The sequence below is a fragment of the Electrophorus electricus genome, chromosome 25, assembly GCF_013358815.1.
Source record: "Electrophorus electricus isolate fEleEle1 chromosome 25, fEleEle1.pri, whole genome shotgun sequence".
NCBI classification, from domain to species: Eukaryota; Metazoa; Chordata; class Actinopteri; order Gymnotiformes; family Gymnotidae; genus Electrophorus; species Electrophorus electricus.
This window is the reverse complement of record NC_049559.1, coordinates 9,335,633-9,363,499: the sequence shown is the minus strand read 5'-3', so window position 1 is coordinate 9,363,499 and position 27,867 is coordinate 9,335,633. Positions and strand designations below refer to the sequence as shown.

General features: G+C 44.0%; 1 protein-coding gene across 5 annotated transcripts in view; it reads left to right on the top strand.

The window, feature by feature from the left end:
* Positions 1–27,867, top strand: part of kdm6a (lysine (K)-specific demethylase 6A) — a 42,187-nt gene that overhangs the window by 3,758 nt on the left and 10,562 nt on the right. For 2 of the 5 annotated variants that reach the window (XM_035522945.1, XM_035522947.1), the window contains exons 3-19: positions 486–594; positions 758–807; positions 6,340–6,398; positions 11,427–11,471; positions 13,713–13,833; positions 17,319–17,373; positions 17,825–17,859; positions 18,778–18,871; positions 19,835–19,961; positions 20,543–20,641; positions 23,877–24,096; positions 24,484–24,618; positions 25,575–25,697; positions 25,797–25,874; positions 25,973–26,071; positions 26,154–26,516; positions 26,673–27,328. In XM_035522945.1, coding sequence (XP_035378838.1) covers positions 486–594; positions 758–807; positions 6,340–6,398; positions 11,427–11,471; positions 13,713–13,833; positions 17,319–17,373; positions 17,825–17,859; positions 18,778–18,871; positions 19,835–19,961; positions 20,543–20,641; positions 23,877–24,096; positions 24,484–24,618; positions 25,575–25,697; positions 25,797–25,874; positions 25,973–26,071; positions 26,154–26,516; positions 26,673–27,328 — 2,468 coding nt within the window. The remainder of the gene's footprint in view (positions 1–485; positions 595–757; positions 808–6,339; positions 6,399–11,426; positions 11,472–13,712; positions 13,834–17,318; positions 17,374–17,824; positions 17,860–18,777; positions 18,872–19,834; positions 19,962–20,542; positions 20,642–23,876; positions 24,097–24,483; positions 24,619–25,574; positions 25,698–25,796; positions 25,875–25,972; positions 26,072–26,153; positions 26,517–26,672; positions 27,329–27,867) is intronic. The other 3 variants (XM_035522946.1, XM_035522949.1, XM_035522948.1) reach the window with 2 other exon arrangements.

Genomic DNA, 27,867 nt, shown 5'->3' with positions numbered 1-27,867 from the left:
CAGCAGCAAGCCGTCTTTGGTACCCTGGTATACTGAGAAGGTGCAAACCCATGATCTATATGATCAGCCTTCTGAAACTGACACAATGACACAAGCTCTCTTTGTTGGTCACTGTTTAGTGCAGATAAAGTAGGCCAGCTGATTGCAGAGATATCTAGATGTGCTCTTTTCATCACATGGTATTGTGCACTTGAACATGTAGCGTGCAAAAAGTAACTCGTACCATCACTAGCAGTAACTGCAATGACACAACCATCAAATTTGAAACAATTCTCTTAGTCAGCTCCAAATAGAGAGACTTGAAATTAGACTTAAAACTAGACTTTCCTGAATTAAAATCAGTAAACGTTTTAATATCTGAAAATTGGGCAACTCTCTGAAACTGACTAGTTGGAAAAACCTATGATGTGAGTATCTGAGCTAAACACATCATGTTCTGTTTAATTCTTTCATTTATTTGTTTGGTTTTTCACTTCATTTTTCAGGCCATTCGCTGCTATGATGCCTACATCTTAAAAGCTGAAGGAAAAGTTGAACCTGAGGTGTTTTGCCAGTTAGGGCATTTCAACCTTTTGCTAGAAGATTACCCTAAAGGTGAGTCATGCTTCGGTTCATTTGACCAACTGTTTCGATTGCCCTGTTGGTGTTAGACAGTGGCTAGTGAAATTAGGACTGAGTGCAAAATTGAAGTTGTATGTCAGGTGTGTTTTGATTTGAGTTAATGTCACTAGTTATTTTCCATTTCTCTTTTTGCTAGCATTATCTGCATACCAGAGGTACTACAGTTTACAGTCGGACTACTGGAAGGTGAGAGATGCTTTTCCCACAAACCCGTCCAAAGTGATTCCATGCTGAGCGAGGCTGATTTTCATGCGTTTTAGCTTTCACTAGGTCTGATGTGGTTTGCTTTGGTTCCTGGGGCCGACGTGGGTGGCTGCCTGTTGGAGAGTGCTGGGTGCGTGCGCGAGTGCTGCGAGACGTTGGGGAGTGCTTGTGATGGACCCTGACATTTCTGGGTCCCCAGTGCTGGTTCTGCTCATTTGGGACTGACATATTTGGATGAGAGTCCTTCTTGACAGGTTGAACTGTAGCTGTGCTGGAGTGCAGATAGCACTGTCACACACGTACATCTTTCACTTGCACACCATTAACCTAGAATGAGGCAAAAACCTAGTGCTGCTTATATTTTGTGTTTAATTTTTGCGGATGACCCTCGGCCTTTGTTCATGTGCTGTCGTAAGAACGTTTCCGAAAAGGAAGAGGGACACTGCTTGTTTGCGGTAGTTTTTTGTTTTTGTTTTTTTTTTTCCTTTAGTTTCTTGGTTCAGAATGCAACTGAACTGTTAGTGTGATGGCATGTGTGCTTCAAGGGTTAGCAGTGGTGTCTCGGATCCCAGACTCCTCTGGGTGATTACTGTGGGATGAGCCCCATGCTGTCAGTAGGGATGTGCCGTATGCCTGCTCAGCTGGAAGCAGTGAGTGCAACTCCAACTTCTGTGTGTCCAGAAAGAGTTCTATATGAAATTCTGTTTTCACCGCAATCTATTGCCGTTCCCCTTTTCAGGAGCTGAGCTACTAGTCCAAAACTTTTTTTTTTTTTTTTTTTTTTCTTGGTTAAAGAGATTATAAAGTATATTTAAGTCTTACTTCCTGTGAAGCTCGTCAATGAACAAATGTGACACTAACTTCATAAGCCATTTTTATATGTATTCATTTGTGGATAAAATTCACACAGCCTTCACCCTTTGATCTGTAGATCGTGCTTTAATGAATGAAATGATTTTTTATGCCACTTGATAACTGCATGTTGTGACTGTCCTTTTCATTTCTGAGTGTGATGTGATCATGAAAGCAGATTTCATTGGAGCTTTGTGACAAACTAAGAAAAAACCAAAAAAACAAACCCATTGAAGTGTGAATGCTTTTTGTTTCAGGTCACGTAGTTTGTTCAGTCATTTGTGGAAGTTGCTCTCAGTTTTTACAATTTCACAAATGTGTGTATATCCTAGACATGTAAATGATTCGGGGCGACATTCATCTCTTGGTTTTTCATGCAGTTGTTTTTTTCTCTTTATAAAGAGGGCAATTTCCATTATAACAACAGCCTGAGGATTCGAGCTGGTGCATGTAAAATGTATAGATGTTAATGATGCATAATTTAGGAGTTAGGTGAAGATTAGAAAAACACACAAGCAATCTTACAGCACATGAAGCAACAAAAAACAAATAATGGTTAAGATCTGCTGGAAAGTAGTAACTAAATGTTTGGGACCGTCAACACCTTCGATTGATGTGGGGATCATGTCCAGTGTGACAGCTCAGATTTTTACTTACCCGCATAAAAGCAAATCAAAACACATTCGTCATTTCAATTCTACTTCCTTATGTAAACATGGTTTCTCACCTGCTACTACCACCCATTTACTATGTTGTCACTAATGTCCAGAGGACTCTGTGGGCACGAGAGAGAACAGCACTCAACAGATCCATATCTGTAATTGTATGAAGATTCTTTCAAAGCTACTGATGGCTAAGTAGAGAGATGTTGTTGTTGTTGTTGTTGTTGTTGATGATGGTAATAATAACAATAATAATAAGTTTAATTATATAGCGCCATTCACACTCAAGGTTGCGTTGCAATGACAGATGGAGAGAAAAAAAAAGACATCAATTGACACATAATTAACATATACAAATAGGAAGCGAAGTTATGTTGAGAAGAGATGTTTTAAGTTGTGATTTGAAAGAGGAAAGTGAAGAGCAGTGATGGAGAGATTGAGGAAAGTGTTCCCTAATTTTGGGCCCATGACACTAAAGGATCTGCCTCCTACAGAGACCAGTCTAAACTCGGGGATGGAGAGGAGACCTGCATCAGAAGACCAAAGTGTATGGGTGGGGCAGTAGGAGTGTAGGAGTTCAGCCAGGTAGGGAGGTGCAAGAGCTTTGAATGTAAGGAGGTTTTTAAACTGAACGCGTTCATGGATGGGGAGGAGGTCTAACTGGGAAACTATGGGTGGTGTGGGCTGATTTCCTTATACGAAGGAGGATTCTCGCAGCTGAATTTTGGACATATGGAAGTAAGCAGTTTGTTTTGTTTGGGATGCCAACGAAGAGTTCAGTAGTCAAGACGGGTGGTGACGAAGGCATGAACCAGGGTCTCCGCATCTGTTTGGAGAACGTGGGCCTAAGCCTAGCCATATTACACAGGTGAGAAGGCATTTTTGACCAGTGACTTGACATGGGATTCAAAAGAGAGAGAGGAGTCGGAGTACACCAAGGTTCCTAACCGTGAATGAGGAATTGGATCAAGACACCGTCCAGATTTAATTTAAAATTGGAGAAATTTGAGATTTTGGACTTCGGGGGAATAATGAGAAATTGTTTTGTCAGAGCTTAGTTTTAAGACACTTATGTTCATTCTCTACTTGAGATCTTGGATGCCAAAAAGTGAAACAGGAGGTGGTAGGGTAGTGTTGGCCTTAGTGTTAATATAATGTAGAAGATGGCTGTAGGTAGATGTTGGGGCAGTGTTGGCTCAGTGGTCAAGGTGTTCAAGCCCCACAATAGCTAGGTTGCCACTGAGTAAGGCCCTTAACCCTCGATTGCTCAAAGTTGTGTTCAGTCAGCGTTGTAAGTCACTTTGAATAAAAGCCAAATGCTGTAAATGTTGTGGTGCTAAGAAATGATTGATGTCTAAATAATAATCGGTGCCCTCTCCAACTGGTAGAGTGGTAGTGACTAGTGATTGGCAGGTTGTTGCCATGCTTAACATGTTTCAGCTGTTTGTAAGATTAAAGCTGATTGGTTGATTTGGTGTTCCTTAATGGCTGAGCAATACTTTTAAACTTTAACTTTCTTGGTTAAATGTTTACTGAAATAGATAACACACCTAGTTCATAATCATTAGGGTGTAGTAGGGGTTTGGCCACAAGGTGAACTGGAGTAAGATTTAGCCTGTAAACTATGGTCGGGAAACAGACACATCATTTTTTAATAGATAGCGTCTGAAAATTGATAATTAGTAGACTTTATTAATCATTTGCGAGCTCTAGTTTTACACCCAATCTTCAAATATTTTATTAAAATTATTAATGTAAACTTTATCTGCAAAAGTTATTTAATTACCTTTATGCCCCTATATCATTTATTGAAGCTGAGCAGCTCAAGCTGAGAAGTAAAGTTTGCCTGTAGTTGCGTATAGTTCAGGGAAGCGTGGTGATCATTAGTGCAAAGCCTCCGTAATCACACTTGAGTGTCTGTGGAAGTGCTCTGAAGAAACTGTGGTTTTCGGTCTGTCACACCTTGCTTCTCTGAGGTGAGACTCCGAAGCTGCTTGATTGTTTTGTCTTCCTCTGGTTTATTTGGTGTAAGGGTGACCCATTAAGATGGCAGAGAGGAAGGGGAAATTGATCCTGTAATCGGCTAATAATGGTGGTGAATAATGAAGTGTTACTCTCCATGTGTGAGGTGCCGCCCTTTCTATTTGTAATTAATAAACCTTTTTTTGGATAATTTCGTTAATGGCCGGAAATAGTTCTAACTCTAATATATTTTTTTTTCTTTAAGAATTTACAAATGAACGTTATTTACTAAGGATATCGTACTATTTTCCAAGGTTGGTATGCTATTGAATCTTCATAATCCATCGGATTTGTGCATTTTACCATGTCATTGTTGTATTGGATGAGGATTTTCCTGCCACTTAAACGAATGTGGCAACTTGCCTTAGCCTATTGCAGGGTTCTCCAGTAAGCTTTCTAACACTGGTCAGAGCACTGGTGGTCTGATTTGAAATAAGCAGAAGAACACAGAATAATCCATAAGCACAAACTTAGTTGTTGTTTTTGGGGGTTTTTTTGTTTTGTTTTTTTTGTTCCCGTTGGTACTCCCATCACTCAGAGAGGGTAATGACTTTTTCACTTCAAGGATTAACTAAGGACAGTTTACAGTTAATCAACATTTATGCCCTTTTACTTAAGGTTTCTTAAGATGCGTCTTGCATCTAAACGCAATGTAGATCTTTGTCCCAGCAGTTCTTCTAAATTGCCCAAAAGGCAATTTGATGGAAAGCTGTTTCTGGCCTGCTTTTGCAGGATCAAAGTGCTAGGGCCTTCAAGAGATGTTTGCATAACTGCACAATTCCACTACTGCATCTAGAATTCTAAAAACACAGAATTTGTCTGGTTTACAATTCAGGGGGGCAAGTACCTTTTTAATGCTTTTAAAAATGAAAAGGCTACTTTCACTTTCTGTAAACTCATTTATACTCATTATTTCCCGTTCGTTATTTACAAAGTATTTTCTTTCAGTAAGCGAACCTATTACTACTTATCATTCGTTATTTAGCAAGTATTTTGACACTGCTTGATGCGTGCACCCAGCAGACCAATTTTCTCATCATGCTGTCTCAAAATAGCGGCATCAAACTTTTCTAGTTCCATGCATCGCTGAACCTGTTTATATTCTTCCTTAGTGAGTACTTGGTAAAACCGTGTCAAAACCGTGTCTGCATGCTGCTAAATTTAAATCCTTAAAAAAAAAAAATCAGTATGCATTTTAAAAAAAGAAGCCATGAATGTGAGCATTTTGCTTGCACTGTAGCACCATGTATTTAACAATTAATGGATTGACTTCATATTTCATTTAGAAATATGTCTTGTCTAATCTAATGTCACGAACAAAGTGTACAGTATAATACCACAAAAAGTACTTGGTAAAAGAACATTTTAAAAAATTATTTACAATTATAGGGAATAGTGAGGTAGGAAACTGCATTAGGCCTTTAGAGAATAGCTGGATGTGGCTGGTTGGGGTTAATTTTATTAGTTTATTTATTTTTTGCTACATATTTTATCAGACTCCTTTCTAATTTTCCCTCTTGTACTTCTCTGTTGTCGCTGACTGAAGTGGGTTTCACACATGGATTTTGTCCATGGACTTTTTGGATCACTTTTATATTTGCACTTTTAATTCTAGAAAGCTGTCCACCTTTTCATTAAAAAAAAGAAAAAAAAACTGCATGTGGGATAAATTGCTTTTAGCATTATTAGCGTTATTAGCATAAAAGCTGCTGTGAATTTTTGGGATGTAGTCGAATTGTCAGTACTTCTGATTGCTTCCTTAAATATGTGTGTTTCATGAAAACGTTTTCACATTTTAAATCACTATATTGAAAATAGCAGCAGCAACAAATAACAAAACAGCAGCAGTGTTCAGCAATGAACAGTAAGCAGCAGAAGTTGCAGGTTGTTTCGTGTAATGCCAGTTCTTTACATTGGTTAAATTGGGGCCATGTGTGTAGTTTTGCATGATTCTAACTGTGTTCTATCCTCTTTGCAGAATGCTGCCTTTTTATATGGCCTAGGTCTGGTTTACTTCCATTACAATGCATTTCAGTGGTGAGTATTTATTTTTCTTCTGACAGTTACAGTATGTTTGCTGTGTGTGATGTTTAATCATTCAGTTCATCCTCGAGCTTTAATTTTTGTCATCATCAGTTACATTTGTGCTTAATTAGAGATGATCTCTGAGAATTGGACTTGGGTGATCAGTTTTTTACTGGACGTCTTTTGTCATTAGACGTATTGCAGTCATGTCTCTTGTGCGGGGAGTGTGTGGTTACAGACTTTCTCAGCTCGTCACACGTCAACTGTCATCTGGATAATGACAGATTCGTAGTGTGTGGGGAAATAAAACATTATGCCAGTGCTTCATTCCTAGAGTATGATCATAAAACCAGCATTTCCGGCGTGTACATAACCAGACCATTATATTAGAATTTTATAGACAAAGAATTTACTTGTATTTCATTACAGCATATATGAGCTGGATATCTGTTTAGTTCCTGTATAGCCACAGAGCACTCAGCTGTGTCCTGAGAGTACAAAATGTCAGGTCTAATCTAATTAAGCCTGATTCTTTTAAATATTTCATATTGCTTCATCGTCCTGTCTGTTGGTTTGTTCTAATGTATTTTGATTACATACAGGCAAAATGAAAATTAAGAATTTCTACCAAGCTATGTGAAAACATGTTGGAGTAGAATTAAATTTGGCTCCTGTTTGTGTTGGCTGTTCAGTAGTGTGTGTTGTGTTGTCTTGCAATTTGCAGTCTTTTGTGTTGTTCGAATCTTGGGTTCTGCAGTGTTGCGGGAAACTCGAGTGAGTTTTTCTTTGATCAGTGATCGACCGGGTGCTGTTTGAAGTGCTTTTGGTATGCATAACCTAGATTTTAAAAATTCCGCTGAACAAAGCGTAAACAGGCAGGTAAGGTTGATTCGCGTGCCCCATGGTGATGAGTAGGTTCCCTGTTTCAGGGGACACTTGATGGCTATTTCACTGACATCATTTTCAGTAGAAAACCTGCATCTCCTGGGAGGAGGGGAGAACATTTATCAACAAAGTGGTCAAATTTGAGGTTATAATTTGAATGCTTTGGTAGGGTTTTAATTTAAAATTGTGTGAGCAATTTAACACAACCAGGCCATTTTATTGAAGCTCCTGTTTATACGAATATTGAGGGGTACTTATTGTTGTCCATTCATTTATTAATTATGTGAAGAGCAAGGCCATGCACTTGCCATAGGCTAAGAGGCATGCTTCTGTCCCAGGGGCAATCCTTGAGCTTAAGTTATTGGTGGTTTTCTTTGTTTTTGTAGACCTTTTTAAGGAATTTTAATTGTCTTGGCTGCTCTAATACAACAAAGATTTTAATGTTCTACTGAAATATCTGCATTATTCATGTCTTCATGTACTATTTAACTTGCCTCCAGTACTTAAAGGTGCTATAGAGTAGAAAGCTGTATTTACCTTGGCATAGTTGAAATAGAATTCGGTACACGGAACTGAGGTTTGAAGGTGGTAAAAACAGAGTTTAAGGTTCATAGTATGTCAATCCTGCATAAGCAACATGAGTTCATACAATTGACCAATTCTTAAAAAAAAACAAAAAACTCCTGTTATCCAACAGTCTAGAATTATTCAAAATTTACACTTCTAAACTTTTCGTACACCATCCTATGTTCTACCCCTGGAAATATTAACATGGTCCTACACAGCTGAAACTTCTAATGTTAGCTTGTCCACCACTGAAGTGGGAAAATTGTGATTTGACAAGGCATCTTGTCCATCTGTTAAAATCAGTTTTGTTTGAGAAGTGAAATATCAAACATGTATGGTTGGATATCTAAATGCTCTATGGTTTTAATTTACTTTGTGGTGTTGAGATGAAAAGTAATGTGAGCTAGTATAGGTGATGTTGCCTACTAGCTAGTAAGCTCCAAGTTATAAGCAGTTAGCTAACTATTCTTTCACTTCACTTCACATATAGTGTGTTATATAACACACATATATATATATATATATATAACACACACACACACACACTGGTGTGAAAAGGTGTCTGCCCCCTTCCTGATATTTTTTGCATGTTTGTCACACTTAAATGTTTCAGTTCATCAAACTTATTTAAATATTAGACAAAGAACACAAAATGTGGTCTTTAAATGGTTATTGTTATTATTAAGGAAAATAATCCAAACCTACATGGCCCTGTGTGCAAAAATGATTGCCCCTAAACCTAATAACTGGTTGGGCTACCTTTTAGCAGCAGTAACTGCAATTAAGCGTTTGCGATAACTGGCAATGAGTCTTTTACAGCGCTATGGAGGAAGTTTGACCCACTCATCTTTGCAGATTTGTTGTAATTCGGCCACGTTGGAGGGTTTTGGAGCATAAACTGCCTTTAAGGTCATGCCACAGCATCTCACTCAAAGTCAGGTCAGGACTTTGACTGGGCCTCTCAAGTCTTCATTTTGGTTTTCTTAAGCCATTCAGAGGTGGCGTTTTGGATCATTGTCCTGCTGCAGAACCCAAGTGCGCTTCAGCTTGAGGTCACGAACAGATGGCCGGACATTCTCCTTCAGGATTTTTTGGTAGACAGCAGAATTCATGGTTCCATTTACCACAGCAAGTCTTCCAGGTCCTGAAGCAGCAAAACAGCCCCAGACCATCACACTACCACCACCATATTTTACTGTTGGTATGATGTTCCTTTTCTGAAATGCTGTTACTTTTACACCAGATGTAATGGGACATGCACCTTCCAAAATGTTCAACTTTTGTCTCATCAGTCCACAGAAGTCTTGGGGGTTCCCAAAAGTCTTGGGTATCAAGATGTTTTCTGGCAAAACTGAGATAAGCCTTTATGTTCTTTTTGCTCCGCAGTGGTTTTTGTCTTGGAAATCTGCCATGCAGGCCATTTTTGCCCAGTCTCTCTCTCATGGTGGAGTCATGAACACTGACCTTAACTGAGGCAAGTGAGGCCTGCAGTTCTTTGGATGATGTCATGGGGTCTTTTGTGACCTCTTGGATGAGTTGTCGCTGCACTCTTGGGGCAATTTTGGTCGGCCAGCCACTCCTGGGAAGGTTCACCACTGTTCCGCGTTTTCCCCATTTGTGGTTATGTGCTCTCTCTGTGGTTCGCTGGAGTCCCAAAGCTTTAGAAGTGGCTTTATAACCTTTTCCAGACTGATAGATCTCACTTACTTTGTATCTCATTTGTTCTTGAATTTCTTTGGATCACAGCATGCCATCTAGCTTTTGAGGATCTTTTGGTCTACTTCACTTTGTCAGGCAGGTCCTGTTTTAAGTGATTACTGGCACACCTGTTCTCAATCAAGAAATCGGGCCTGGGTGTGGCTAGAGAAACTGAACTCAGCTCTCCAAAGATGTGATAAACCACAGTTCATTTCTGTTTTAAGGTGGGGGGCAAATCACTTTCACACAGGGCCATGTAGGTTTGGAATTTTTTTTTCCCCTTAATAATAAAAACCTTTTAAAAACCGCATTTTGTGTTTACTTGTTATCTTTGTCTAATATTTAAATTTGTTTGATGATCTGAAACGTGTGACAAACATGCAAAAAAATAAGATATCGAAGGGGGCAGACACTTTTTCACACCTATGTATGTATGTTTGAACTGAAATATATATTTCAGTTCTCAAACAAAACTCAACAGACCGACTAGCTCACTTTTATTTTTATATATATATATATATATATATATATATATATATATATATATATATATATATATATATATATATAAAATATAAATAAAAGTGAGCTAGTCGGTCTGTTGAGTTTTGTTTGAGAACTGAAATATCCTTCAAAGCAGGCTCAAGCACATTCTGTTGGATGCCTAAATGCTCAATGTTTCAGCATGGCAATTTATTTTTGACCTGCTGATTTTGTGTAAACCATTGATGCCTTGCCATAAACCAGCCAACTGGAGTAGAGCTCAATCATTGTTTGATTTGGACCTAGAATGAAATGAGCAATGTTCATGGAAAAAAAAAATCCCATAGTGTTGTAAATGGCATGTAAAACCAAATCGACGCATTTTTCATTCCAGTCAAAGTTGTACATCTATACAGACATTGGGGAACAATTTAAAAATACTGAATAAATGTATTCTAGGGCACCTTTTTAATCCAGTGATTTGGCAACCTAACTATGTGCTTCAGTTGGATAACAAGTTATTTGTTGTTTTTATGTAAAGAATCTACTTTTCATTATCCAAAAGACATGTCGCATGACAAATCACCTACTCCAGGATCATATAAATGCCCAGAGTTAAGCACAACATTGTTCATAACCCCAACTAACATCACCACCACCCCTCGCTCAACATGGAGATCTTGGGAAATTTCACGATTATACACACACATTCACGATTTTATATGAAATTCATCCCGTAATTCTGAACTGAAAATACGTTTGTCACCCAAGGTTGCGCTTTGTCGCCCAGCATCTAACAGCTGAAAAGATTCTGAAAATGTTGGGTCTTATTACATCTGTGTCTGACTTATTTTCAACATCAAGCATCTATGGAATTGAGGGCTTTGTAGATATACAAAATTTACATTTAAATGTATTCATGTATGATATGATGACCTGTTTGAAATGGCTAAAACCATCTTGACCTTGGTTAGCATTTAGACTGTTAGACTAGAAAGTATTAGAAACATTAATTCACATTTTGTTAGACCTTCTTGCGGTAAAGTGGATATTTTCCATTTAGTTTATGAGAAGGAAAAAGTGATTTCTTAACAGCTGGGAAATGCGGCAGTGGAAAGTCATGACAGGCCCAACATCAGTAAAGCAGGATGCGTCTCTGTCCAGATTAGACTACAGAGCAGAAATGTGGCGAAGGTTTCAGAGGTGCTTCTCATTGCTTTCATGTTCTCATAGACCTTCCATTGGTATTTCTTTTATCTTTATTTTAAATGGCATTTTGCATTCCAAATATGTTGGCCGCCTTGATCACATATAGCGTCTTAACTTGCCTAGCAAACTGCTTTGAAGTAGCAAATATGTCTAGATTATTAATATTTAATCCTGGAGGTGCCTCTCTCCCTGTCTTAGGCCAGTGCAGCCCACCTCATCAGAGGCCCATTCTGGACAGAGAAGGTAGGCATGCCTTGTTACTTTTGTAAGGGTATGCCTCAGACATGCTTAACCCTATCAGTGTGGCTTCATAACATTCAGAAATTAACTGTAAACTTGTGCAATGCAATGCTTGAGGTTACGATATCGGTGCACTGCCATTTCTTAGTAAAACAAAGAAGGCCCCAAGTGTGTAGCACAAACTGCAGACCTTCACCTTGATAAATTAATGAATAATTAAAAGTTCCCCCAGCTAAAGGAAATCTAACAGGTTCATCACACATTAGCTCTCAGCTTCGTGAGTTAGTGGTTACACTGGCCAGCCTCTGCCTGAGGAGGTAACCTTCCCCCACCCAACTCTTCCGAGCGACACACACAGATGACCTGCTTGTATGCATTCTTTTCTCTCTCTCTCTCTCTCTCTCTCTCTCTCTCTCTCTCTCTCTCTCTCTCTCTCTCTCCCCCACCCCCCCCCCCCCCCCCCCCCCCCCCCGTGTGTGTGTGTGTGTGTGTGTGTGTCACATTCCTCCACAGTGGGATTTTTACCTCCTCTAACAGGCTTGGCTCTGTGACAGTAGCAGTGTTCTGGAGGTCAGCGAGGCTGAGACAGAATGTGCTGCGTATAATTGTCTTATTTTGGTCTAATTTTCCTCCTTAATTATATTTCAGATTGCCATCTATATTTATTTGTTGAATTTCTAATTCAGTGAGAAAATCAATTCTTTCAATATTGAAATATACTTCACTGGCGTATTGTGTATGAGTCATGTACCTACATTTTTAATTTGTCTAACTTTTGCAAAGAAAGAAATGTTAGCAAAGTAGAATAGGCTGTTAAACCTCAAACACAAGTTAAAGTGAGCATTTACCATATACTAAGCTTAGTTGAGATGAAGCGTCTGGAAATGTCATTGGAGGTAAATTAGCTCACATAAACTTCAGGGTCATGCTGAATGTTCTTTAAATGGCATAGCTCAACTAAGTCCCCCATTTAAATTGTACTTTAGTGTTGCATCCCCGTGCTTTAAATATAATACTCAAATTCCATGACTAAATAGGACAGGGCAAACTCGAGGCCTAGGTGAATTAAATATTTACCTTCCTAGACTGATTTTACTTAATTTGACTTAGTTTTATATGTTCCGAGTCTTTCTCTTTCTGTGGGGAAAAACCAAGGCTCCACCATCAGATTCGAACTCTGGTTAAATCTCTGGCTTTTAACTGCACATTTGACATTAAGTGGTGCTTTAGAGTGGATTTCAAATCACATTTAATTCTAAATGGCTTGCTTGTAAATATGGTCTGGAGACTCATGGGAAATGTGGACAGAAATCGCATGTCATGGTGGCTGTTTGTTCAAAAGATATTTGAAAGCTCAGCCAAAGTGCAGTTGTAGTGAAGCGGTGGAAGCCCAGCCAGTGGGAACTGGGCAGTGTCTTCCATTCCAAACCCCCCACCCCGGAAAAGCATGAGGTGGAGTTGAGGTCAACAGAACGACAAGATGCATACATTTATCAATGCCTGAGTTAGTGGATAAACTTGTCCTTCAGAAGTTCATGTCACTGTTAGCGTACTTTACATGGGAGCGAGTAACCCATGTAATAACAGCTCATTTGTGTGGAATGGCTTCATTCAAAAGCAGACAGGGACTAGTCCAACAGCCTGAATAGGTTCGCGCCCTCTTGTATTTCAGCAGGCTAATGAACCGAGTCTGTATCTGAGGACCTCCTTGTCCCCCTAATAGCGGTCATGCGTGCTCTGGCCAGTGCGGCAGGCTGTTTGTCAAGCGTGGCCCGGTCAGGGGGTCGGCGAGGACTCGAGGTCAGGGGGTTCGCCGGAGACGTTCGGCTGAGGCTGGGAGACACGCACATGCCGGTGGGGGCCGTGGAGTGTGTCCAGTGAGCGTCGATTTGCAGAGCGCGCGTGCTTATGTTGGACATCTCGTTCTTCGCGACCGCCATACATACCGACGCACGTGCGCGCCGGCCAAGAAATTGCCCCGTTGCCATGGCGACTGCGTTGCCTTGAGTGCTGCCGGTGTCCTATTAATGGTGTGTGTGTGTGTGTGTGTGTGTGTGTGTGTGTGTGTGTGTGTGTGTTAAGAATGCAAACACCAGGCGTTCCAATCACAGTGCGACTTTGGGTTTGGCTGTTCATTTCCACACCCAGTGCCAGAAACGACTTCCAGGGCCCATCGGAACATGCGTGCGGCGGGGGGAGTACACTTCCGCTCAAACACTCTCCCTACTTCCCTGTCTTCCGCAGGGCAATAAAGGCCTTTCAGGAGGTGCTCTACATCGACCCCAGCTTCTCAAGAGCCAAGGAGATCCATCTACGGCTGGGCCTCATGTTCAAAGTCAACACTGATTTTGAGTCAAGCCTAAAGGTATGTACGCTTCACTTTTCCTGTCTTACAAACGCAGGCTTTGAAGCCAAATGTGACATGGCCTAATTATTGTATCATCGTTGCTTTAATGTCTGTCTGAGGTTATAGCATGCATATATGGATGTTTATGGATCAGGAAGATACAGTTTTTGATATTTACTGCTATCTTGAGTTCTTGTTGCCATCATATTTTTAATTTATTTTTTGTTCAAATTTGAAACTGCTGGAAATCTATTCTGTCCTCCACGTGCTTCTGTTGCTGTGCTTGGAGCATTTATTGACGTCCCTTTCTGTTTTGGTTCGATATCAAAAGCTAAACATTTGGACCTTGTACTCCAGGAGGTCCATCTTCCTGGTTTGACTCCGAGCCTTGTCTGTTCAGTTCCCACACCCTTTGGGTCCACTGTGCAGAAGTGACGTGCTTGGATGCAGTCATGCTAGCACTGAAGGCAGGCAGCTTCATTTGTTTTCTGAAATGACACGTATAGAGATATAAACCAAGTCCTACCCGTACGACACAGTCGGATAATGTTTTACCAGATTGTGCAGTGGCTTTGTTTGCTCACTAAGTAGATGCTAAGCTGGCAGCATAATCACGCGGTACTGACGTTTGTAGCTCAAGGCTGAGGACATTACGTGCACTCCACACACTTTGGGCTTATGAGCCCATTATTAGCGAGTCTGTGGGAAAGGCAGTAACGTTTTCCTGGTATACAGGGACAGCTGTTGACTGGTAGCATCATCTTCCTCTGTTCCTGCATGTCAGCAGGTCTGGCAGTGATGGTGTGCTATAAATGTTTACAGCTGCATGGCTGAAATGGGGCGTGTCTTCCTAGTGGGAGCGGTTGCTCGTGATTGGAACTGTGCTAGCTGGACGATGATGGACAGCGCGTGTGATCTGCGCATGTGCTGTGGGTCCTAAGCTGTGGAACGTTTACCTCGCTTGTCTTTCAAATTGTGATCGAGTTAAAGCAAGACAGACGGTTGCAAAAGTCATGCAGACGTTTTTGATGGTTCAGAAACCTGATAGTTTTAGTCTTGTGTATGCTTCAACACCAGTCAAATACACTTGTGTATTTCTGAAATGTGGGCATATCTTGGCTATGAATTTTTATTGCTGTTGAACAAGTTCAAGCCATGCTCCAATACCATCTGAATAAGGCATGGTTATTTTAGACAAAGTAGTTTTAAAAGCGAGGTAAAGTTTCGCGTTGCGTACGTGTGCGGGTGTGTTGGGGCTCGGCCTTGTTTTTCCATGGCCTCTTGTGGAATTTGCGGTAGCTGGAGGCGGAGTCTCCCAGCGTCCCTCCGCCCTCTTCAGCGTCAGCCCGAGCATGCTGTGGAGCCATCTGGAAGAGAGGAGCCAGCGTGCCGGGGATGTGATCCGCCATAATCGACCTCTTCCTCCTCGTCGCCTTGCTCCCTCCTCCCCAGCCTCTGCCCTCTTTTGAGCCTGGACTTGTGAATGGATGGAGACTCAAAGCTGTCAGGCTCGTTAACCCCCCCGCAGATGCGACGGGCATGTCGCACTATCAGGTGCTTTGATTTCTTCCTTTCTGCCATCCAGAAGGCAGGCTGTGCTTAATCATATGCCTCTGAAAGCCTTTCTGTGCCTTTATTAGTGGGAAGTATTCCCCTCGCTGTGATGAGTGTGGGTCTACCCCATGGCCTGGTGTTTTTTAGCCCAGGCATCACCTTTGTGGTGTTGTAAAGGCTGGGTGGTTTAATAAAGCTCACTGTGCCCGGTGCCAGGGATTCTGTCCCGATACCTTGCACACACTGCTTTTAGGCTGCCGGCTTGGCATAGGCGGACCTAGGGGCAGCTGGAGAGCAAGGTCGCCTCAGTGCCTGACATGGCCGGGGAGGGAGGGAGACGCACAGTCCACAATTAGAAATGGTACAGTACTCTGCTGTCATTTCTCACATGGGTTGACCGGTGCAGCAATTCTGCTGCAAACCCGCCACTCCCCAACGACACGGTGCAGGGAGAGCCTGCCTCGAGCCCTCAAGTGTGTGATTTAAAAGCTTGCAAGCGCATACGTGTGCGCACGCGCGGGAGCAGTGTTTCATCTCTCAGCTACTGCTCCCTCACTTTGCACTGGTCGTTGGAGGGAGCAGGAAGCTGGCAGTCCTGCCGCACGCTCCCGCCAGCATGGCGCCCGGCTCACAGAGGACACATGGCCGCTCGAGGGTGAGCCGGCACCGCTCTGGATAGGTAGGTGTTTTCGTGCCTGTGTGTGTGTGTGTGTGTGTGTGTGTGTGTGTGTGTGTGTGTGTGTGAGCGCGCGCACCTATGTGTGTGGGCTACTTCGGCAGTGCTAACTGTATGCAGTTCAGTTGTTGCCTGCTTTACGTTGACTGCTATTTCACAGCTCCAGTTAACCTATAAAGGGAATCCCTCACTCAGAACACAACCTGGTCTAAGACTGTGTTTATTTCTAGGCATCATTCATGTGCTGAAATGTGATCTTTTATTGTGTGGTAGAGTATAGATTGGATGTTGTGGGATTCTTGCGAATCTCTACGCGGTGCGGGGGGGGGGGGGGTCAAGCCTTGTGTCCTAGGCAGGATATTGTTCTTTACGCCCACGCCTCCCACCCATTGTTACTGCGCTCTCGGCAGGTGGACCGTTGCCTTGATCCCTTAGTGAAGGCGGACGTGGAGGCTTGTAACAGGGTTTACTCCTCAGGCATCTAGTGGACTGGGCGCGCATGCAGGTTTGCCCTCGTCGGCCGCCGTACCAGTCCTCTGTTATGACTTCGAGCACGTGTGCGCGTTCAGGACCTCGACACGTCCTTGGAACCCGCTCTCCGGTTCGCTCCGTCGCCTGCTCCCATCGCGCTGCTTCAGTTTACGTTGCAGCTTGACTATTGTTTGTCCCTTTGGACCGCTAGGCTTATCCGGGAGTCGCGCCCCCAACAGGGAACCACGGCCTGTGTCGGCCGGCCGTCTGTTTGTACAGCAGGTGCAGGAATGGCTTTGGCCAAGCACAGCTGTACTGCGAAAACTTATGAGAGTTTCCACGTGAAAGGACTCGGGGAAGCTCCCGGTTTCCGGCTCAGGCGGCAGGCCAATTCTCTCCTCTCTCTCAGTTTAATGGTGGCGTCGTGCTTGGAACTAGATTGCGAGCGCGTTGCAGTGCAGGTTAACGGGTTTTGCTGTTCAGTGTTACGGCGGGAACACGGGAGCGTATCTTGCTTTGAAGGCGTCTCCGGCGTGTCCAGCATCCAAAGATAGTTCGGGCTCACGGGGCACGTCTGGTAATCAGATATTCATAAAGGCAGGTGATGCTCATAGTGTGCAAACGGGGGCAGTCGTCTAGCAATTCTTTATTCACAAATTTCTCTATAATGTGAAATGTTTCAGGTGTCTATTTACAGGCGATCTATTTTAATCTCTGCACGGTGTGTAAAGGGGGCCCTCCGCCTGAGGCGCCGGGCGTGAGCCTACCTCAGTCCTCAGCTACCTCTGCTAACTCTTTACAGCACTTCCAGCTGGCTCTGATTGACTCGACGCCCTGCAGCTTGTCCAAAGCCGAAAGTGAGTAGCGCTTCACCTTTTGCCTTTTATGCTCCAGATTAGTTCAAACGCTGCCACTCAGTAACTTTTGCGCCGCGCTGGGCGGGATCAGGGTTTGTGGGTAAAAGTGGGACTTGTGCTAAGGCTGGATGGCGTCCACTAGTGCTTTGTGGAATGTCAGGCGGGTGGGGGGTTCCTCCATTGCCATTTCCATGCTCCGGGAATCCAGTTGCCAAGGAAACTGCGTTAGCGGGTTCAGCTGTGTGTAGCGGTGCAGGGCAGCAGTAATGAGAGGTTGAAAAGAGCACCCAGGGCCCACTAACCTGCCTGGCTCCCTGCGTGTGTTCTGTTCCCTGCTACTTGCTCTGTCTCCGCGCCGGTGATCGTGAGTTGGCTCGCTGTGTGTATTTTCACCATCACTGTTGGTATTTCCTTTTGATTGTTTTTCCCTTCCTCTTTTCCCTTTGTGCAGTTCAGTTCCACATTGCTCATTTATATGAGATTCAGGTGAGTGATTTTGTCTACTTTCATTTGTGTTAACCAGTTTTTGGGTAAATCCTCAGATATATATATATATATATATAAAAGAACTGAAGCTAAAATGGGAAGAACGTCACTGGAGGATGTGAAGTAGGCATTTGATTGTATATCTTGACACTGGTGATAACTTCTTTCTACTCAGAATACAGAGCTTGAATTCAGAAGTCTAAATAAAGTCTAGGGATGGTTAAGTCTGAGGGCACCATCCTGTCTCCCTGCACGAGCACTCAACCACCCTTACTGTGCTCACATGCTCAGAGACACCGAATGTCCAATCAGCTATTACCACCCAGGGCTAGAGCACCTTGTTCTGAAGGTGGTGTTCTTTTTTAGAGCTCTGTGTTCCTGTTGCTCTCAGCTTTTAGCTATGGAAAATGGAACTGCTTACAGTACTTACGAGTGCTGAAGTATTTTCTCTTACCTTCTGGGACTGACGCTTTCTGGTAACTCTCAGTTAAATGTATGGTCAAATGCACACGCATGCGCACAGGAAGTCTGAGGATGGGTCTGTCTTGTATTATTTCTGTGTGTACACACCTCCAAGTGAGTTAGCTAGGGCTTGTTAAGTATTCATCTATTGCTTCCACAAACCCGATCTGAGTTTCAAGGTCGCCAAGAAAAACAAACCCTCTTGATTGGGCTTCTCATGTTTCTCCTGCACGCATGTGCCTGCGCACACACATGTGCATACACACACAGACGATGGCCCGTTAAGTCTAGCCTGTCCCGGACTGACCTTCCCTCTCTACTTGTGTCGGATGCTGTCTGCCTAGTCCAGTCCTTGCTGTTTGCTGTGGTCAGTCTGTGCTGGTCTGTTGTATCCCCCTTAGGGGCCATAGAAGTGCCAGCCTTTGTGTCTGCTAATCCCTCGCGCTCTCCCTGCAGAAGAAGTACCGTGCCGCTAAGGAAGCTTACGAAAGCTTGTTACAAACGGAGAATCTTCCAGCACAGGTGAAGGCAACTACCCTCCAACAACTGGGTAAGCTTTCCACCATTGAGTTTCCCTGACTTCTGCGCACAGTGTAGGGCACAGTTAACCATTTCTGTGGATGTCTGGCTAATTTTTGTCTGTGATCTCAAATGGTGCAGAAACTGTGGTGTATAAAAGGAATGATTTGAATCCTCTAATATTAGATGGTTTGATTTTCTTTTTTATTTCGATTTCCTTGACTGCCTCTGGATACATCACAGATTAATGTGGTACATATGAAATTTCATCCAGAAACGGAGAAATCATGTACTCCCTTCACTTTCTCTTAAAAACATTTTGCCTGCCATTTCCAACTGCATTTCTCTCGGACCTAATCCCTGGTTTCCTCAGTGCCTCCACATTCCTTAGGGCCTTCCCGTCTGTCTGATGCAAAATTTCACAATATGTAAATTGTCCCAGTCCAGTTGAGACCTCACAAAAATGGTCAATGTCCCTTCAGTGTGCCTTTTGCCTGCTCCCTCTGGCTACAGTCTTTGCATTCCTTTCAAAAATCTAGTCTAGAATTTAGGGGGGGGGGGGGGGGGGGAGCTGTCATAAAACCGTTCACTGTAAACTCATCGGCCTGGGTGTTGTTGCCATGGTGACTGCTCTGGGCACAAGTGCTTGCCACAGGTGTTAAAAGCTCAGCTGGGATAGGAGCCTGAGAGAGTCGGGGCTTGTTGGGCTGGGAAGGTGGGGCGTTGTCTACACACCAGCCCACTTCCCTTAAGAACCTTTTAGATGGGTAAAGCCAGGCACTGGTGGGGCTGTGTGGGTAGCAGGCTCTTGGGTGGGATCTGACGAAGCTGATGGTGGTAGTTGGAGCGTCTCCTCCATCCCCAGGATTCCACGCCACCCCATTTGTGGTCCGATTTGGCCAATGGAAGAGTGGCAAGTGCCCAGGTGCTGGTTTGCTTCGTGTTGTTTTGGCGCGCAAGAGCTGAACTGATGCCCATGTTCCTGCTTCCCCAGGCTGGATGCATCACACGGTAGAACAGCTAGGAGACAAAGCCAACAATGACAGCTATGCTATTCAGTGTCTGCAGAAGTCTCTGGAAGCAGACCCCAACTCTGGACAATCTTGGTACTTCCTGGGCAGGTACTTATTATTCATGATTCAATTATTTCATTTAATTTATTTAATAAATATAACCAAATGTATTTTTTTGGTCTCTGATATTATGATTTTTTTATGTATTGGGTTGACCGGCAGTATGGGGTCTAACGGCTGCAGTAAATGTTATATTATCTCTAAAAGATATAATGGTTTATCTTTAGTGACATTACTACAGAGATATTAACCATACAGATACACAATAATGTTAAAATGTTTTTAAAACACTGTTGACTTAATGTTTAATATTTAAGTTAAACTATTGCCCAGTGGCTTATTGGCTACCACTATGTCTGCCGTGAGCTAGATGACTAGCATGCTAGTACCAAATAATTTGTCAATTAAATTTTGACCCAAAAAAGTGTCATTGCTCAGTTTAATGTCACCATGGGAGGAAAGTCTGCAAAGAGCTGTGTTGTAAGACAGTGGCAATTTAGCATACACTGTGACATCTAGACTCATCTTCATATTGTATCAGTTCTCTTATAAGTGCGTGGTTTCTGTCTTTTTGATTTAACCATGACAGATCACCACAGGCTGAATGTCACATTCCCCCTTTCGTACAGGTGCTACTCCAGTATTGGGAAGGTCCAGGACGCTTTCATGTCTTACCGGCAGTCTATCGATAAGTCGGAAGCCAGTGCAGATACGTGGTGTTCAATAGGGTAAGCACCACTGCAGTTCCTACTCCAGCTCAACCACAAGGTCGGAGTTATGAACACCACACGAGGTGGCTACCCCTAACTCTGTCCAGCTGACGAGGAGGTTCTGTAGAAAACTGCTTCCTTCTAGATGCCGCAGATGGTGTCTCAGGTACAGAAGTAAGGGTGTTGGTGAGGCTGCCACACCCTCCCTTTTAGGTAGATGCTGTCTGGGAAGTAGTAAGGCTGGTGACGTCACACTTGGGTGCTGAGATCTGCAAACACAGTGAGACAGAACAAACTGAATTGTTGATTTGAACGGAGATTTGGTATATGTAGTAATTAAGTCGGATTCATTTTTTCCCTTTGCTTTTAATTGTAATTTGTCATTTGAGCCGGTGATTGTTCTGTAAAAAATGCGACTAAAACTTGAGGCAATACTGAACTTGCATTCAACACCAGTTTAGCAGAATGTTGCGGATTGGCAGAATGTGGATTGAAAACATGTTTCAACATTAAAAGCTGTGGTTGGCAGTGTTGCTTGGGTGGGAGAATGTCTGCTTTATTATGCTTGGCGCACACGATTTTAGCCCCCACTTTGCTGTTGGAGAATCATCTTTGGACAATAGCCCTACCTTGACACTCGTGTTGTACAAGTGGTTCAGCAGCTCTGATGAGCTGTTGTAGGCTCTACAGCATTTTCAGACATTTGACGTTTTTGGTGATGAATCTTGTATGTTGTGTGCAACAAGTAGAAAGCGCAGAGATGAGCACCAGCCACTGAGAATGTGAGAGAACTGCTGCTTGTGTGCAGTTGTGGCCAAACGTTTTGAGACAGACACACATTTTGGTTTTCTCAGTTTACTGCTTCATTTTTCTTTTGGATCCTTTTGTCAGATGTTTATATGGAATAATGAAGTACATTTATAAGCATTTCATAATTAAAAAAAAAAACGTTTTATTGACAAATGCATCCAGTTTAAGCAAAGACTTTGTATATACAATCTTGACCCTTCTTTTTTTAAGACTTCTGCAATTCGCCTTGGCATGCTGGATATCAGCTACTTTGCAAAATCTTGACTGATGGCAACCCATTCTTTCATAATCAGTGCTTGGAGTTGCTCACAGTTTGTGTGTTTTTGTCCACCCTGTTTTTGAGGATTGACCACAGTTTCTCAATGGGATTGAGATCTGGAGTGTTTCCTGGCCATGGACCCAACTTTGTTCGGAGAAGAAATCATTTGTCCAGATGTCCCAAACAGTCTGAAAGGATTTATCAGAAAAAATAACTTTACCCCAGTCTTCTGCAGTCCAATCCCCATGCTTCCTGCACAATGTCAGGCTGTCCTTGATATTTTTCTTGGAGAGAAGTGGCTTCTTTGCTGCCTTTGTTGACATCAAGCCATCCTCTAAAAGCCTTCGCCTCACTGTGCATGAAGATGCCTTCACACCTGCCTTCTGCCATTCCTGAGCAAGCTCTGCACTGGTGGTGACCTGATAGTGTAGCTGCATCCTCCTGGCACTTGCTTGACTTTCTTGGGTGCCCTGAAGCCTTCTTCACTGTAATTGAACCTCTCTCCTTGAACGTTCTTGATTTGATGAATGGTTGAATTAAATCAGCTGCCTTGTCCTCGTTAACAGTTTCTCGTGAGCTAACGAGAAGACCATTGAAATGATGTTAGCAGGCCATTTTGTGGCAGGGCTGAAATGCAGTGGCTGGAATGCAGAAATTTTTGTGATTAATTTTCATGGCAAGGAATGACTTTGCAATTAATCGCAATTAATCTGACCACTCTTCACAATCTAGAGTTAATGCAAATTGCCACCCTAAAAACTGAAACAGCAAACTTTGTGAAAACCAAAATTTGTGCTAGTCTCAACTTTTGACCACAACTGTATATAGAATAATTCTGATTACATGCCTCTTGTGTATAACCTAAAATAAACAGCCAGATATTAAAGCTTCTACATTTCTGAATCTTGTTTTTGCTAATATGTGGGGAGAGCATTTTTGGAAAGAGAGACGGAGTGATTATTTACATGTTTGAGCATTATGCTCTTTTAAGCCTCAGCTGCACCAGGCACCACCCGGAGCTTTCCCACCTGCTCCACCACACCTTAGCATAGGTTGGAACTTTTCCTGTGCACTTCCTGTGGCCATGGACATCATATGAAAAATGTTGTCTTGCTACTGATGACTGTTTGCTCTGTCGTTTTCCACAGAAATGTTATCCTTGATCTTGAACTATGAGCTTTTTTCATTTAAGTCTGTGAGAAACCAAGTTGAGGCAGATTTGGCATTTAAAGGAGGAGTATGATTGAGATGGGGGTGTCGTGGTATAGCAGTAGTGACGATAACCGTGATGTCTATTTTTAAATAACTTCTAAGTAATATGGAGGTGGTAATAGAGTAAATAATTCAGCTCCAGTAACTAAGGCAGATGATTAGCTTGAAGGATCCTTTGTTTATCTGTCCATCTCGTTGCATTTTCACTATTCATTAATTTAATATAATTGTTCTTCTGTATAGCTGAGGTTACTGTTTCCCCACGTCACTATACTCGTATTGAGTAGTGTCTTTTATTTGCCAAAAAACAAACCCCAAAAAACTTTAAGGATGTACTTAACTGACATTATTATTTTGTTCTAGCTTCCAACAAATGTCTGCACTGGTCTGATAAGCGGTCATCACCATGGTGTGTCAGTCAAAACATACGGTAGTGACAACAGGTTGTTGTCTGAAATAAATAATACAGGAAAGAGCTAAACAATTATATAATGTAGAATTGGTTAGCATTAAAGCTATGAACATCATTACCTTTGCGTACTATTAGTAGCCTACCACTCACCTTAATAACAAATACGGACTCACGTCAACGATTACTTCAGTTACGAACATGTTAATACTAAACCAACCACACTTGGAAACCCCTCAGTTTAAACTCTGCAGCACGCTACTCAGACACCAAACAGCAGCATGATCAGTGGGTAAGCTTTCTCTTAAAGGGGCAGCGTCTTGGACATTATTTGGATCAGATTTTCTATAGATGTCGCGATACTATCATGAATTACTTTGGCCACAATAATCCATGTAGTGAAAAATCTGATCTGGCGACAGACGGGTTGCGATGACCACAGCTTAAGGCCTAGTCCGTTTTCTGCTTTAGACCCCTGGTCTCCAGCTACGGTTGTCCTCGCATCGCTACCCTGCATCTCCTCACCGGCGTTTTCCCCCCCTCTCTCTCTCTCGCACCTCCAGGGTACTGTATCAGCAGCAGAACCAGCCCATGGACGCCCTGCAGGCCTACATCTGCGCCGTGCAGCTGGACCACAGTCACGCCGCAGCCTGGATGGACCTGGGCACGCTCTACGAGTCCTGCAACCAGCCGCAGGACGCCATCAAGTGCTACGTCAACGCAACCTGCAGCAAGTCCTGCCCTAACGTCAGTGCCCTCACTGCCCGGATTAAATACTTGCAGGTAGTGGCCAGACTGAAGGATGATGCATTTTGGTTTTTCCCCTCTCATTTTTCCATTACATGAAACATTGTTTGATGTGCTTATCATGGTTTGAACTTTGTTGCTTTCTCCAAAGTTGCAAATTGGTTTTGTGTATATGTGCATATCTTGGTTTTGTTTTAGAACTGACCTTATGTCATAGATTGTATTGTGTGCATTCTGAATGATCATTTCCATCTGCAGTTCAGTGCATACTTCCATTGCATTGCCTGAAGTATTAGAGTTTTAATACTAAATCTTACCACAGTTATGCTGCAATTCCAAAATAATATATGCCTTATGCACGTTTCAGCGTAGATAACCAACCTTTCTTCAGTCCAATTTTGATTTTTACACAATCTTTCCTAGGCTCAGTTGTGTAACCTACAACACGGTAGTCTACCAAGTAAAAGTAAAATGCTTCCTAGTATTGAGGAGGCGTGGAGTCTTCCGATTCCAGCAGAGCTTACCTCAAGACAGGGAGTGCTGAACACAGCCCAGCAGGTGAGACCAGCTCTCCTGGACAGGCCTGTAGACACACACGCGCACCCCCTACCCCACCCTCTATCTTAGCTTAATTAGTCTGGCCCTTGTTTTCTTAACATGGTACTCGCTTCGGCCAAGTGTGCCTTTTTATGACAGTTAAGTTTATGACTTTGTGGACACTTTAATGTGGACACTTTAACTTTGTGGACACTTTAATGTTTTTAACACTGCCTGCTTAATATTCACAAAACTCTGTGTTTTTATTTTTTTTTATAAACTATATAGTTTAAAGTTCTTTTGACCATAGATCTCATATGCATAACAGCTCACCCATTCATTTCTACAACCTTACTGTTCATGGAAACTAAACCATAACAGAATGGCCACATGCAAACCAGTATCAGCTGTCTGTCCGTGGTGAATGTAGCACTTCTGAATGCGTTAGCATGCGTCAAGCATATGGTGGAGCGACTGTTGTGCGAAAACGGTTCATAAACGTTCCCTTTCCTTGATCCCTTGTTCTCATTAACGTTGTTTTTTCTTGGGAAGCTGTTTGATATCGATCATTTCTGTACATACGCTTCAGCGTCAAATGGTGTTGAATGAGGCTTATTCAGTTTCTGTTGTTCGTATTCCTTCCATCACTACTGCCAAGAAAAAACAAACAAACAAAACCAAAGCCTGGGAAGTTCATGGAGAGGCGGCGTTTTTAGAAAAATGCAAAACCCTTATATATACAAAAGAATATACTTTTTACAATTTGATTCATGAATTTTAGGTTTACTTGGAAGCCTGTAGGCTGGAAGATGCATGTTGGCTAGCGTTGTCCACTGCTTCTTAAAGACGATCTTTGCTGTAGCGCGTAGTAATGGCCAGAGCAGGGCTCAGCACGTCTCTGAGATGGGCCTTCAGCAGCCTGCCTGTCTGTGCCACGCCTGCTCCCAGATGCTGTTCTTTGTTCTGCCCCCCCACAGCAAGCGTGCAAAGGCCATCAGTGCGGTGAGGGCCAGCCCCTGCCTCCCCACGCGCTCCTTGCCAGCCATGCGGCGGAGCACGCCAGCCCGGCCAAGAGGAAGAGGACCGCTAGCCCCTCCAAGGTCCGATGGCGCCCCGGTTCCCAGCAGCCTTTTGATCCGTTAGCGCTGTGGGGTGTGCCTAATGGAAGTGTCTCAAACAATTTTTCCTCCGTTCCGCAGAATTGTCCGGATTCCTGGCCGAGCCAGCCGATCCATCAGCCGGTCCCCAGCTGGTACTTAACCCCACAGAAGCTGCAGGTTCAGTTTGCTTGTTCCTTCTGGTTCTTTTTGGCAGGGCCTCCGGGACTATGGTGATGAGTTTACGAATCTTCCCTCCTCGTTGTGTGCCTCTGCAGCTCTTGGAACAATTGCGGGCCAACAGGGCGAACCTGAAGCCAGTGCCGCTGCAGATGTTGGAGCAGCAACTCCTGCTTACCCAGCAGCACCAGAATCAGGTATTGTGCAGCACCAAACCGGCACGCGCGGGGCGACGTAGCTTTTCCGATGTTCGTGGCCTGACCCGACTCTCTTGAACAGGTGAGGGCGAGCGCCACCAGCGGCACCCGACCCGCCTTGCCCAACGGCACTGCGGCCAACGCCCCGCTGCCTGCGCTGAGCCCGCTCGACTCGGCCTCTCGCCCGGCCCCCGTCGCCCGGCCAATCTGTGCCCTGCAGCCAATGGCCAACGGCCCTGTCGCCATGAGCCCCACGCCCTGCATCCCTGCCAGAGCCCTGGGCAACACAGAGTGCCACTCTGTGGGCAATAACCACGTCCCAGGGCTGGGGAGCAATGCAAACGTGCCTTACCTGCAGCAAAACTCACTACCTCACAACTGCACAACCTCCACCAGCAGTGAGAACAGCCTGGCGTGGAAAAGCCAACGAGCCAACTCCACTCAGGTGAGGGAATAGGTTTGCATCATTTCCTTTTTGCTATTTTTCATTGCTTGGCTTTAGCATCTACACGTGGATGTGTGGCTGTGTAAAAACACTTATTTATTTATATTTTCTTTAATGAATTCATTTCTCTTTTTTTTTGCTTTTCTTCGTCACCAGGGGCTCAACAAAAGTCCAGAATCACATTTGTCCGGTCCCAACAGCCGACCGCCTTCCTTTTTCCCCGGCGCTTTCCCGCCCACCCAGGCCTGCGTCTTCAATCAGCTCTGCCGTTCGGGTTCCCGGGCCTGCGAGGCCCCTCCCGTTCAGCTCCCCTCCCTTCCTCCCCCGCACCTGGCTACCTCAGGTAGACAGCAAGGTGCGGCCCCGACCAAAGAGAGCAAGCCTTCGCAAAACGGGCACCCGGCGGGGATGCCCGCCGCGGGACCGCCTAATCACGTCCGCCAGGGCCCGGCTGCGGCGGCTCCCGGCTCACCCGCTCCAGACAATCGCCCCCCCTCTGCCTTGACGACGGGGCAAGCCAACAGCGCCGAAAACGCCCACGGGGGCAGCGGGGCGCGGGAGGGTTCCGCGGCCTCCTCGCCCCGCTCGTCCGCGCCCACGCCCTCGCCCGACCCCGCAGTGCGGCACGCCCCCCAGGACCGCGTCGGCTGCCTTAACGGCCCCGGGCTCAATGGCAAGGGCCCAGAGGACTCGCGTAGCCCCCTGCAGTCGGACTCTCCTCTGGTCTGCCGTATGCCGTCTCCCCCGGCGTTGGCGTCGTGGTCTTCCGTCTCCATCTACCCCAGCTCCAGCGACATGCTCCGAGCCTGCAGGTACCGCCGGGGTCGCGCAGGGCGCCGTTGCTGTTTCGATGGTTATGGTCACCTTCCACCCTCCTTAGAAGGGCTTACTGGAAGTGGCGCTAATGGCACTGTTGTGGTGATAGTACAGTATACACAAAAAAGTAAACCAAGATCAATTAAGACTTTTACCCACATTTTATAAAAAACGGTGTAGATCGCTCTTTGTAAACGTATCGTGTGTTGCATTTGTTTTGATTTGTTTACATTGCTGTTTTTGTTTCAGATGCATTGTGTGCGAATTAGTCCAAATTTAAATTTGCATTACGTTTCCTCGGAGGTGGAGTGGTACCACAGCGTGCCGAGTCCTAAGCGTCTTTAAGTCTTTCTTTTGCCTGCACCTCCTCATGGTTCATTATGGGACGTCACGGAAGTGAAACGAACAGTGCAGGTTGTGTGGTTCCTCAGCCTGTGTGTGTGTTGGCCTCCGCACAGAAAACGAAGAGAGAAAGAGTTGGTCGCTTTGTTCTTGTTTTGTTCTTGTTCTTAGTTTTGAGCTCCCTGAGCCAAGA